The sequence below is a fragment of the Salmo trutta genome, chromosome 3, assembly GCF_901001165.1.
Source record: "Salmo trutta chromosome 3, fSalTru1.1, whole genome shotgun sequence".
NCBI classification, from domain to species: Eukaryota; Metazoa; Chordata; class Actinopteri; order Salmoniformes; family Salmonidae; genus Salmo; species Salmo trutta.
This window is the reverse complement of record NC_042959.1, coordinates 34612584-34625805: the sequence shown is the minus strand read 5'-3', so window position 1 is coordinate 34625805 and position 13222 is coordinate 34612584. Positions and strand designations below refer to the sequence as shown.

Below are 13222 nucleotides of genomic sequence, written 5' to 3'. Positions count from 1 at the left end.
TCAAGGTCAGAATACGGTGTATCTGTAGACACGCCTCCGCCACACCTTCATTTATTCCATCTCCACCCAAAACAAATAGTGGGTGAATAGCGTGCTCTTCTAATGCTACGTTCCCTTTACACGCTCTTAACTCGGGTCGGAATTGGGGCCTAAGAGCTTTGCACACCTGGATTATACAATACTTGCCCATTATTCTTTCAAAAAGTCTTCCAAGCTCTGTCAAATTGGTTGTTGATCATTTCTAAAAACATAATTCCACTTTGACATAATGGGGTATTGTGTGTGGATGGATCAGTGACACAACATCTCAATGTAATCCATTTTAAATTCAGGCTGTAACACAACAAAATGTGGATAAGGGGTGCGAATTCATTCGAAGGCACTGTACCTGCTCAGTGTTGTGATGTCAGAGTAGTGGTTATGCTTCTTAGAGAGTGCTCCTCGCTGTTAAATGGCCAATGAGAAGCAGCTGTAGCCCTTGCCTGATTCAGATTATGCAAACGAGCGTCACATACAGAAGGATTACCGGGATCAGCTTGAATAGAACGACAGAAGAGAAGAATAGGGATGCATACACTTATTGACATCACACGCTTATCCAGCGAGACCGACAGAAGCAATTAGGATTAAGTGCCTAGCTCAAGGACACATTGACAACAACAAAAAATCACCTAGTCAGTTTGGAGATTCAAACCAGAGACCTTTTGGTTACTGGCCCATCTCGCTTAACAGCTAGGCTACCTGCCGCCCACTCCATTGTAAGGAAACCCTAACGAGACATGTTCAAAGTGCTGAACAGGTTCTGGAAATAATACCACTAGACCAATATGAAAGGAGGAAGTGGATAATGACAGTCAAGGATCTAATCTTGCAAGTGTCTGCCTCCCTCTACTGGTACATTTTAATTACTGCAACTTGATTTTACTTTATTCATTTGTATTTTTGATTTTTATTGAACCTTTATTTAACTATGCAAGTCAGTTAAGAACAATGACGGCCTACACATACAGTGGGATGTAATTTCTAGGTCAAAATAAAAGCTCTTGGCGTCACTGGTTGGTTTACATGGGGGACAATAACTTGTGTCTATTGTAATTGTGTATCATTTAAAGGATATAACGTCAATTTAGCAGTTACCTTCAAGCAAGTTAAGCACAGCTCTGTGACACACACACACACACACACACAGCTGCAGGTTGAAGGTGAATGTATCATTGTTCTGGTAGGTTCAGTGGTTCATCTCTCGCCCTGGAGGTGGGGTCCATCCTGAGAGTGAAGGACATTCTATTACTAAACAGAGAGAAAGGGGGAGGGAATGAGAGAGAGTGAGAGCGGGAAACTGGGGATAGGGGGAGTGAGGGTCACAGGCATGGTGCGAAGGTAAGAGGGAGAGAAAGAGATGCCCGAGGGAGGGCGAGGGGGATAAGGAGGGGAGAGGTGGGGAGAGAGAGAGAGAGCGAGGCAGGTATAAAGATAGTGGTTGCAGTCAGTGAGAGGAGACAGAAGTAGAGATAGAGGGGAAGGGGAGAGAGGGGTGGGATACGTCCTGTAGAAAGTTTAGATGCGTACCGCCAGAGCAGGGGAAGATAGGAGAACAGGAAGAAAAGGAAAACCCAGCGGTAGACCTGATACATAAAGGAGAGATGGATAATGAGGGAGAACATGAGGCGAGCAGTCTCCATATCATAGCTATTATGCTTCTGATCTGCGGGGCGGTTAAACTACTGCACCTTGTGGGGGTCATCCATGTTGAGGGTGAGTAGGTACCACTGCCACCATATGCTGAATATCAACCCGGATAGCCTGTCTCTTGACCGTGTAAGCCTGCTGAGCAAATAGAGTTAAAAGGTTGTAAATGTGTACTGTGTAAAACTCTGATATTACTTCCATATGAATGGAAGATAGCTATAAGTATTGATGTCTATGACTATTGCTGTAGTATTATGGGGTGTGAAGGAACAGGGGGGACAGGGCTAATAGTTGGGGGGGGGGGGAGAACTACTGTTAACTGTGTGTAGGGTTGCAAAGGGAGGGTATATTGCTAGAAATGTTCAATGTAAACTACCGAATATTTTTTGTATCCATAAGAAGTATCCATGTAATCCATAAGAAGACATCTAGTGGCCCTTTTGGGGACTTCAGATTACCATGGGTGTCTGTGATTATCTCTGGCCCTCTCACTGGCCTTATCACGTCAAATATATGAAATGATTAAATAAGATGAAAATATAATGACAAAGCTGTAAAACATTATCCTAAATATAAACCATCAACTTAGTGAACACCGTTGGTGTTTAATATGAAAGTTTGATCATGAAATGTATTGTTTTGTACACACTTCTATTTATTTTACTATGCAAATATGTATTTGTTGTCAATGTTTTGGCATCAAACTGGTGGAAGTTGTGAAAATAAGTAACTATGAAATAACACATATGGAATCAGGTAGTAACCCAAAAAAAGTGTTAAACAAAACAAAATATATTTTAGATTCTTCAAAGTAGCCACCCTTTGCCTTGATGACGGGTGTGAATAGTGTAGCTTGTCTTTGAGCTGGCAAATGGTTATGTCTTTCTTCCTGCTGGAGGTACTGCATGTTCGTTCCAACCTTAAAAGAAAGCTAGCAGGTTCGTTAGGAAATGCCTTTGGTCCCACCATCTGGATAAGGGCATTTCTGTGCTGCGCCAGAAACTCCGAATGGGAAGATGGGAAACTCCATTCAATTCGTATTATTATATTTCTCTTTAATTTACAAATGTCATAACGTGACTATGTGAGGCTGTATCTAGGGTGAAATGTATTTAGCTGAGCCTGCTAGCAAGCTACATTTCGGTGAAGTCACCGAAATGATTTAAAATAACAATTGAGGTAGCTACTGTATGTAATCTAACTCAACACTTAACGACTACAAAATAATTTTGATTATAATACATAGAGCTTAATTTACTTATTTTTTACTGTCCGGTGGCAGCACAAGTTGGCGTTTGATGTTCAAACTCATCACATGTTCAGCATCTCGTCAGCAACACTAAAAAAGTACTTCCGGATCTCGGAATTTACGAAATGTTCAAAATAAAAGTCTCCCACGTAGTAGTATAAACGATTCGAAACCCATTCATGATATATGAACAATTATTGTTGAAACATTAAAATGATTCATATTTGTTCATATTTAAGTGACATTTGCATTACATTTGGGTTTTAAATAAATAAATGCCGCCAATGCGAATCACTGTATATGGAATACATATTGGCTTTCAGCAATAACTATTCTGGGTGCCGCAGTAAATGTATGTTAGGGATTACTCAGTAGGGTCTGTAGAATGTATACTGTATATGGTGTCCTTTCGTGGGGCTCTGAATAATACGGAGTGTTTCTGGCCTTTTACTCGAAGCACAGCCACAATGCGTAATATTTGACCGTGAACACTGCAGCAGAAGCGAACTCCTTCCTCCGCTAGTCTTTCCTCCACGTGAGGCTCCAGCAAGAAGAGTATTCCATTGGCATCTGAATCATATCACATAGAAAACCCGCTAACCGAACAACAGTGCAGGGCATGCTCACTGAATGAAAAGGAAATTACACTAAAAACAAATCTACGTTTCAACCCCTGATGTTGTGAAGACAGCAAATCAAAAGTTTTAGGTTTTTTTTCTATTAAAAAAACGTGAAAAAAATTGGTTAAGCCAGAAAAACTGGGGGAAATCCGAAACCTGTGAAAACAAAATCAAGAAAACAGAATTTGGCCAAAAAAAGAAGTAGGCTAAAAAAATTGATGGATGCCCTGTAATGACTGCACTTTAGAGTGTGTGTCATCCTGCAGCTCAGCATTTTGGGGAAAATTGAGGTCAGGTCCAATATTGACTATGCACCGAAGAGGGAAAGAGGTTGGGCCATCCTAAAAATGTTTTAGTGAAATATAATATAACATTTTGCAGACACTTTTATCCAAAGCGACCTACAGTCATGCGTGAATACATTTTTACGTATGGGTGGTCCCGGGAATCGAACCCAATATCTTGGCGTTGCAATGCTCTACCAAGATGCATGACAGGGTTAGAAATCCTTTGTGAAGCCTCAATTTATTATGATTTATAAGGCCTTTATTAAGTGGTGCTTATGTCACCCTTTATAAAGCACAGGTTTATGTAATATTTGACATAGTGGGTTATGCCACATTTGACATTGGGAGTTATGTCCCACAGTTATGCCACATTTATGAACACTTTATAAAGCATGACATACGGTTATAGATGATTTGTCACACATTTAAGTGATGTTTATGAAGCCGTTATAAGCCGCACATCATTTAAAGCGGGCCCAAAAAAGGAATACTGTACATGAATAAATGTCTTAAGTTAACATAAAGTAGTATAGTTAGTATAAATGATCAAAGTTACGATAGATTGCCATAGATTTGCTGTTAATTACCAAAATTACTGCAGATTCCAGTAGCTTTGGTAAAATACCAGCAGCTTTGCAACCCTAGCTCTGTGTGAGACTGGTTTTATGTGACTGTACAGTATCGTTGAACAGTGCATCTGTCAGAGCACCTGTAACGTAAGTGTCACTTGGCTTCCCAGGTGAGTTGTGTCTGAATTACCTCACCTCGGGCTAGAGTCAGCACTCTCCACCTCTCACTAATGAGACACTGACAGAGATAGCTCTGCCACCAGGATGAAACCAAATGGCCTGGAGGAGTGTGTGTGCCCGTGTGTCCGTCTGTCCGTCCTCTGTTCCCCTCCCCTCTGGCAGAGGCAGTAATGAATTGTTAATGATCAGGTCACTCTCTCTACCCTCCTGTCTCTCTTTTTCTCTCTGCTCCATCTCTCCCACTGTCCTATTGTGCCCTCTCTTACCTGAACCGCTCTTTACTTCCCCTTTCTCTCCCTCTCTCTCTCTCTCTCTCCCTACCTATTTCTATTTTCCATAGCTCATTAAAATGCAACCTTTTGTGAAAATCTCCTATCTACAGTATATATGTCTCTCTCTCTAGATAAAATTGATGATGATTTTGAGCTGAGCGTTGTGTGTCATCGGCCAGAAGGGCTGGATAAACTGGAGGCTCAGAGCAACTTCAGCAAGAGAGAGCTACAAGTCCTTTACCGTGGCTTCAAAAACGTATGTAGTCAGTCTATACTTATCATTCCATTTCTCCATCACTTAGTGTCCGTCACCGATGTCTCTCTGGGGCTGATCTCTCTCTCTCTTTCTGTCTCTCCGTCTTTCTTTCTCTCTTTCTATTTCCATCGTAGGAGTGCCCTAGTGGGGTGGTGAACGAGGACACCTTCAAACAGATATACGCCCAGTTCTTTCCCCATGGAGGTAAGAAATGAGTTTGTGTATGTGTGTGTCTCCATAACATGTAAAGGTGTTGAGTTGTGTTGTGGGTATGTTGCGTAAGCCCATAAAGAGTATCTGTCTTCTCTCCAATGCTCTGCAGATGCCAGTTCCTACGCACACTACCTGTTCGACGCCTTTGACTCAGCACACAGCGGATCCATCAAGTTTGAGGTTAACATTCCTCTACCGCGTCTCAAATCCCCCCCCCTCACGATCCTCTGATCACTTACCCTTCGTGCATTCCATGCTAGATCACTCTTCCTCTTGTTCTCCCTGTGACAGTGTCTCATTCTCTCCCTCCTCCAGGACTTTGTCATGGCTCTGTCCATCTTACTGAGGGGATCAGTGAGGGAGAAGTTGACGTGGACTTTCAACCTGTATGACATAAACAGAGATGGCTACATCAGCAAGGAGGTGTTTGTGTGTTTGTGTGCGTTCGTGTGTGTGTGTGTGTGTGTGTGTGTGTGTGTGTGTGTGTGTGTGTGTGTGTGTGTGTGTGTGTGTGTGTGTGTGCACATGCAAGTGGGTACAGCATACAGTTTACGACTGGCTTTCTTGATGTCTATAGTATTCTCTCTGGTATGCAATCTGGTTTCCGCTCAGGTTATAGATGTGTCTCTGCAACCTTAAAGGTCCTCAATGATGTCACCAATGCCCTTGATTCTAAGCAATGTTGTGCTGCTATTTTTATTGACTTGGCCTAAGCTTTTGATACGGTAGACCATTCCCTTCTTGTGGGCTGGCTAAGGAGTATTGGTGTCTCTGAGGGGTCTTTGGCCTGGTTTGCTAACTACCTTTCTCAAAGAGTGCAGTGTACAAAGTCAGAAAATCTGCTGTCTCAGCCACTGCCTGTCACCAAGGGAGTACATAGCTCAGGCAGTAGGAAGCTCTCTCATCCATTTGTATGCAGATGATACAGTCTTATACTCAGCTGGAGGTAGTCACATCATACAAGTACTTGGGAGAATGGCTAGACGGTACACTGTCCTTCTCTCAGCACATATCAAAGCTTCAGGCTAAAGTTAAATCTAGACTTTGTTTCCTCTATCGTAATCGCTCCTCTTTCACCCCAGCTGCCAAACTAACCCTGATTCAGATGACCATCCTACCCATGCTAGATTACGGAGACATAATTTATAGATCGGCAGGTAAGGGTGCTCTCGAGCAGCTAGATGTTCTTTACCATTCGGCCATCAGATATGCCACCAATGCTCCTTATGGGACACACCACTGCATTCTATACTCCTCTGTAAACTGGTCATCTCTGTATATCTGCCGCAAGACCCACTGGTTGATGCTTATTTATAAAACCCTCTTAGGTCTCACTCCCCCATATCTGAGATATCTACTGCAGTGCTCATCCTCCACATATAACACCCGTTCTGCCAGTCACATTCTGTTAAAGGTCCCCAAAGCACACACATCCCGTATTTTCAGTTCGCTGCAGCTAGCGACTGGAACGAGCTGCAAAAAACACTCAAACTGGACAGTTTTAGCTCAATCTCTTCATTCAAAGACTCAATCATGGACACTCTTACTGACTGTTGTGGCTGCTTTTCATGATTTATTGTTGTCTCTACCTTCCTGCCCTTGGTGCTGTTGTCTGTGACCAATAATGTTTGTACTATGTTTTGTGCTGCTGTCATGTTGTGTTGCTACCATGTTGTTGTCATGTTATGTTGCTAGCATGCTGTGTTGTCATGTGTTGCTGCCTTGCTATGTTGTTGCCTTAGGTCTCATTATGTAATGTTGTGTTGTCTCTCTTGTCTTGATGTGTGTTTTGTCCTATATTTATATCTTTTTATTTTAAATCACAGCCCCCGTCCCCGCAGGAGGCCTTTTGCCTTTTGGTAGGCCGTCATTGTAAATAAGAATTTGTTCTTAACTGACTTGCCTAGTTAAATAAAGGTTAAATAAAATAGAATAAATACATGTGTAGTACATTTCGAAATAATTGTGTGTTTTGTTTCACATTCGACATCCACTGACAGACAAACTGTGCTTTTGTGTGTGTTACAGGAGATGACAGACATCGTCAGAGCGATATATGACATGATGGGGAAGTACACATACCCTGCCCTGAAGACGGACACTCCCAAACAACATGTGGATGCTTTCTTCCAGAAGATGGACAAGAACAGAGATGGAGTAGTCACTCTGGATGAGTTCATTCTGTCTTGCCAGGAGGTAAACTGGAGTTCTCTGGACTTCTTTGATTATCACTGGCTCTATGCACACACTCACACTACATATGCTCACACACACTACATATTCTCACACACACAAAATACACACACACATGCATATTCACACCACACACACACACACACACACACACACACACACACACACACACACACACACACACACACACACACACACACACTACATATGCTCACACACACTACATATGCTCACACACACAAAATACACACACACACACACACACACACATAGACACACTTTCACACCCTTTCACAATCTTCACATATGCTGCTGCTACTCTGTTTATTATCTATCCTGATTGACTAGTCACTTTTTGACTAGTCACATTAAACATCCTTACCACTTAATCCTGTATAATACTATTGTAGTTTGAGGGTTTTAGATGGTGGGTTGATCCCGCTCTATGTAGAAGAACACTGGATGGAGACTGACTACTCTCATGCAAATGTATTTATCAACTGACCATTTTCACGGCCATTAGGCCAGCACTCTTCAACTCAACTATTTCCTGTATTCTTCTAACCACCAACAAACATGTGACCAATCAGAATAGAGCAAGGTAGTCGATAATCAATTATCATTACAATTCCAAACACTTTTGTGCAGTGACTTAGAAAATAATATAACTTATAAAATAATCCTACACTATCATTTCCCCCTTCTGTTGGTCTTTACCCTTTACCAGAGACAGCAGAGAAAGCGAGACACCCCATTCCCTCATTTTTTCGGGTCGGGCGGGGTGGGTGGAGAGAGTAGGGAGGGGACAATAAATAGACCAGAGCCATTGGTCTCACACATTTACACCACTGCCATAATGTAGTTTCTCTGGATCCCTGCAAGCTTGGACCCCCCCCCCAAAAAAATGTTTAACGCATCAGCCGGACAGCAACTCAAAAAGTATAGACTACCGATCACTGTCCATGGTGCTGAAATCGCTACAGGTCTGTGCGGCTGCCTATTGAATCGATGACAGGCTTTCTATAGGCTACATGCCAGGGCATGTAGCCTATAGCTGTGCTTTAGCTAATGAATAAATGTTTATTGGTAGGCCTATTTGGTTGTAATTTTCTCATGTTAAGCCTAACATTTCATAAAAGCTATACATGGTGTTGAAATGCTGCCATTTACAGTAGACTGCTGGCTGGTGGCAATAATGTAATTGCTTGTTCAGTAATTAAAGTTGGACATTTTAACATTGCAGATTGTAAAATAAATGTTTGATGCAACAGCTACCAATTGATTTTTTAAATCAATTGTCCTGTATAGCCTGCCGGAACCTGCATGACATGAGCCATCCTCGGGCTCTCTCCCAGCTTGGATAGAAAGTTGTTATGCTTGAAGCCAGTCTTTTAATTCCAAATAATACAGTCAGTCCACCCTCAAAACACTAGCTTACTAGGGACACTTTCATTATGCAGTGTACTATCTATAGCTATATATCGCATTTAGCTGCTATTTATACACTTTTTATCAAAATTACACATCAAACAGCCTTACAATTAAGAAAAAAGTACTTGGCTTGAGGATAAATTCAGCCACTGTTTGTTGTTGAGCTCAGCGGGTTCTGTCTGGCTAATAGCCTACACAAATGGGCAGCGGTATTCAAGGTAAATTAAATTGAATCAAATTCAATTCAACTAATGCCGCTTTGAGAGACTCCCCTGGTCTGGTGAAGTCCTCCTTGCTTTCTCTCTCTGTGTCTTTCTTTTTCTCTTTCTTTCTCTTAGAATAAAGTCTATTTGTGTCTGTGCTTGTCTCTCTTTTTCATGTAGAGGCCTATAGTAGCTACAGCATGTGACTCCGTTGCCTTGCATTTTTGTGAGCAAATGTATTCACCACGGCCCGTAGGTCCAGTTTGCAGGTTGTTTTCTATACTGAGTATTGCCAACCCAGACAGCCTTTCCTGAGACATTGTGCATTGTATGCTCATGGCGCTGCACACAATCTAAACGTATTCTTGAATAATGCATGCCAAGATATACCAGTGATAAGGGACTGTTGTGAAACTGCTGTATTTGAAGCACCACTCCCTACAACCCAGTTTTCCTGATGTTCGTATGGTATTCAAGCGGGTTTTTACCGTCCCTGTAACTGTCGCGTCTGCGGAGAGATTCTTTTCTAAACTAAAACTCATAAGCTCGACTCACTGCACTATTTTTCAAGACCTGGGGCATTTTTTCAGTCACATGCCCGAAGCCCAAGGAACAAACACTTAGCTTCCTAGTACATATGTCAGTTAAAAAAAAGGTTTATGAATGAATTTTTGGAGGGTTACTGTCAAAATGATTTAGTCAATGAAAATATAGACATTGTTGTCAGGCGCATGGGCCCCCACAGCTCATCATGGCATTTGTAGCTTTTTTTATGATTGCCACATTAGCAGCTAATTAGCGTTTCATTTTTTGGGGGGTAAATACAGGCGAATGTGTTGATAGAAGTTACCTTGTCCTAGAGAAATTTACACGGTTATCAAAACGTCACACCAGGGTGAGCCTACACAAAACACAGCCCTTATTTTAAGTGTTTCTAAAATCGCATATGGGGAAAAAAATGAATGGTGGAAATATTATTGGAACCATTTCCTTGTTTGACCGCTTGGCTTTTGGGGTATTATGACTCATAATGTGGAACTCTATTTTAAACTGCCTGAGTAAGACATTTTCATTTATAACCTCTTCTCAGTCTTCGTTGCCACCTAGTGGTACTTATGTGATACAGTCAGAGCACTACACTGAGCACTGTACAGTATGTGCAGTAGTGTAAAGATACTTTAATAAAGTACTAGTTAAGTTGTTTTTTGGGTTATCTGTACTTTACTTACATTCCTTAAGAAAATATTGTACTTTTTACTCAATACATTTTCCCTGACCCCCGAAAGTACTCGTTACATTTTGAATGCTTAGCAGGACAGGAAAATAGTACAATTCACAAACTCATCAACCGAACATCCCTGGTCATCCCTACTACCTCTGATCTGGCAGACTCACTAAACACACATGCTTTGTTTGTAAATGATGTCTGAATGTTGAAGTGTGCCTGTGGCTTTCCATAAATTAAAAAACAAGAAAATGGTGCCATCAGGTTTGTTTTAATATAAGGAATTTGAAATGATTTATACTTTTACTTTTGATACATAAGTATATTTTAAAACAAATGCTTTTAGGCTTTTACTCAAGTAGAATTTTACTGGGTGACTTTTACTTTTACTTGAGTCATTTTCTATTAAGATATTTTTACTTTTACTCAAGTAGGACAGTTGGGTACTTGTTCCACCACTGTGTATGTGCAAATTCAGAGGTGTTACTGTTTTATTCCTCATGATCAGCTTCCTCCTTTTTTTCATACTTTCTTCCCCAGGATGAAAACATCATGAGGTCCCTGCAGCTTTTCGAAAACGTCATATAAACGAAACAGACAAAAGAGACACCGTGGGAAAATAAAAGACAGATAGGAAAGACCTTTGAACTGTGAGAAGAAAGAGCAGCCCACCATTTAATGGCAAAAAGGGACACAAACTTTGCTGTCAGCATGGTTATGAGAGGTACTCAACACTTGTCGCCCAGCAACAGCTATATGCATCTGCCGTGTGGCACAGTGTCTCACCATCACGTTACAATGACAGTGACCAATCAACAGGCTGGGTTATTACCCCTCCCACTGACCTCTGACCCCTTGTACCTGTTTTGATCTTCCTGTGACTCTGTAATCTTTCACCCTTGGTCCGAACTCTCTCAGTCTTGTTCTGTTGATGTTGTCGTCGTTGTTATGGTTACTGTTCTCTCAGAGAGTGTATATAACACCTGTTAATTGACATACTGACATTATAGAGACATACACACACACACATTAAGACATACACATACCTACACTGTGTCAGGCCGGGATTCAATCCTAGGCGCACTATAGAGCGATCTCTTTGAACGTCGGGGAAGTTGCCCTTAAAAGTCGCATTGTCGGCAGTCAGTGCGCTGCTCTATAACGCTCCTTGGATTGAATCCTGGCCTCAATTTCACCACAAATACAGTTTACAAATACAAATTGAGGACATTTCCTGTACATTTTCATTTGTAGAATTCATGTGATCTGTATTTGACCGCAACATATTAAGAAATATACATTTAAAACAAGTCCGCCCTAACCCCGCTATATACAGCACTCCTACTGTATGTGTGTTAGTGTTAGTCAATGTTTTTCGTGTTGTGGTGCCTTGTGTCGTTGGGTTTTTGGCTTCTATCTTTCTGTCTGCACTGAGCTCCGTTGATCTGTCTCTTTGTCTGTCAATCTGGCCAGATGATATTCCAACCCACAGAGCCTGGATTGAATGTTTTGTGGCCTATGGCAATTTCGAAGTAGTGCTGAGCAAATAACCGAAATGTTGGTTTATTTTCAGTTTGTAAATAACTAATTGACTCATCAGAGTTAAGCGGAAGAGTCCAACTCATCAGAGTTAAGCGCCGAAAACGTGGTAGTGAACTACATTGACCAGAATCCATTGCCTACAGCTAGCTGCCTCCTGTTCTCATTGGTTCTTTGCCGGGCAAGCCTGTGTGGCCGACAGACAGACACAGCGGAAGAGTGATAGAGAGATAGGAGAGAATGTATATAATTGATTGATGTATCTAATCGATTAATAGTTGTTATTTAGCAGTGTTAAAAGTATGCCTTATCTACTTTAAAGAACTACTTAAACGGGATATCATCAGACAGCAGGCAGCTAGCCAGCTATGTAAAGCCTGCTATCCTGAAGGATGACTCTGGCAGAACAGAGATAGATGGCTGGCTGGCTGCTACAGCCTGACCGAGATGAGATGATGACTTGGAATAAAATATTAAGTCATCAAATGAAATAAAAAAAATATACACAACAACTGAAATATTTTATTAAAGTGATGTGAATAAGGGATGGTTTGTTAATAAGTGATCTGCAGTAATTGCATATCTTAGTATCACCATACTAAAAACAAATATGTAATTTACACAACCAAAATATTGACTTTACTGTAAGTAATGTAATGTGAATAAATTATGGTTTAGAGCCTAATAACTGATAGTAATAGGCTGTCACTCACTACCATCAATTGTTTTATTCATTGTTGTTACAGCATTGAACACATAATGCATTTATTGTAAAAAAGAAAAAATAAGAAAACCGTGATTATTTTTCAAAAACCAAAACTGAACCGACCTCAAAAAGCGCTAATCGCCCAGCACTATTTTGAAGTGTGCTCTTATGCTTCTATTGTGCCAATATGGGTGTGTGCATGGTTTCCTGTGGGACATTACAACTGTATAGTAACAACTCTCAAGACAATACCCAACGAGAGAGAGAGAGAGAGAATAGAATTATACCTTGTCACTGAGGATACAGGAATGAAAGCCATGACATGGGTGATGATGACAATAGCCTAAATAATGTGAAGACTCACTGACAACAAAACACAGAATCCCTTATTTCACAGTCCCCTGTTACCTTACCTTCACCTATACTTTTATACAATATCAAGATTCATGATCAGCAAAGCGCAGAAAGGTGAGACTAACAGACAGAGAATGACAGACAGAAAAAATTAAGTCACATCAGTGTATATTGAAATGTTGTACAAAATGATATTTAACAATAAACTTTTCAGAGAAAGTAATGACCTTTGAAGT

At 41.0% G+C, this 13222-nt stretch overlaps 1 protein-coding gene and 1 long non-coding RNA gene across 6 annotated transcripts in view; one reads left to right on the top strand and one right to left on the bottom strand.

The window, feature by feature from the left end:
• The window catches only part of LOC115173873 (Kv channel-interacting protein 1), a 44308-nt gene extending 31102 nt beyond the window's left edge, over positions 1-13206 (top strand). For both annotated transcript variants that reach the window (XM_029732359.1, XM_029732368.1), the window contains exons 2-7: positions 4998-5122; positions 5257-5326; positions 5445-5515; positions 5651-5758; positions 7364-7531; positions 10928-13206. In XM_029732359.1, the coding sequence (XP_029588219.1) occupies positions 4998-5122; positions 5257-5326; positions 5445-5515; positions 5651-5758; positions 7364-7531; positions 10928-10975 (590 nt within the window). In that variant the 3' untranslated portion in view covers positions 10976-13206. The remainder of the gene's footprint in view (positions 1-4997; positions 5123-5256; positions 5327-5444; positions 5516-5650; positions 5759-7363; positions 7532-10927) is intronic.
• On the bottom strand, positions 565-3127 carry LOC115173887 (uncharacterized). Of its 4 annotated transcripts, XR_003871689.1 has the most exons (4): positions 2948-3127; positions 2509-2620; positions 1731-1827; positions 565-1266 (listed from the first exon to the last, which is right to left on the bottom strand). It is a non-coding gene; the product is annotated as an uncharacterized LOC115173887 (long non-coding RNA). The 4 variants fall into 4 exon arrangements; XR_003871688.1 differs by lacking the exon at positions 2509-2620; XR_003871685.1 differs by lacking the exon at positions 2948-3127 and having other exon boundaries at positions 2509-2924.
• Positions 13207-13222: the final 16 nt, after the last annotated feature.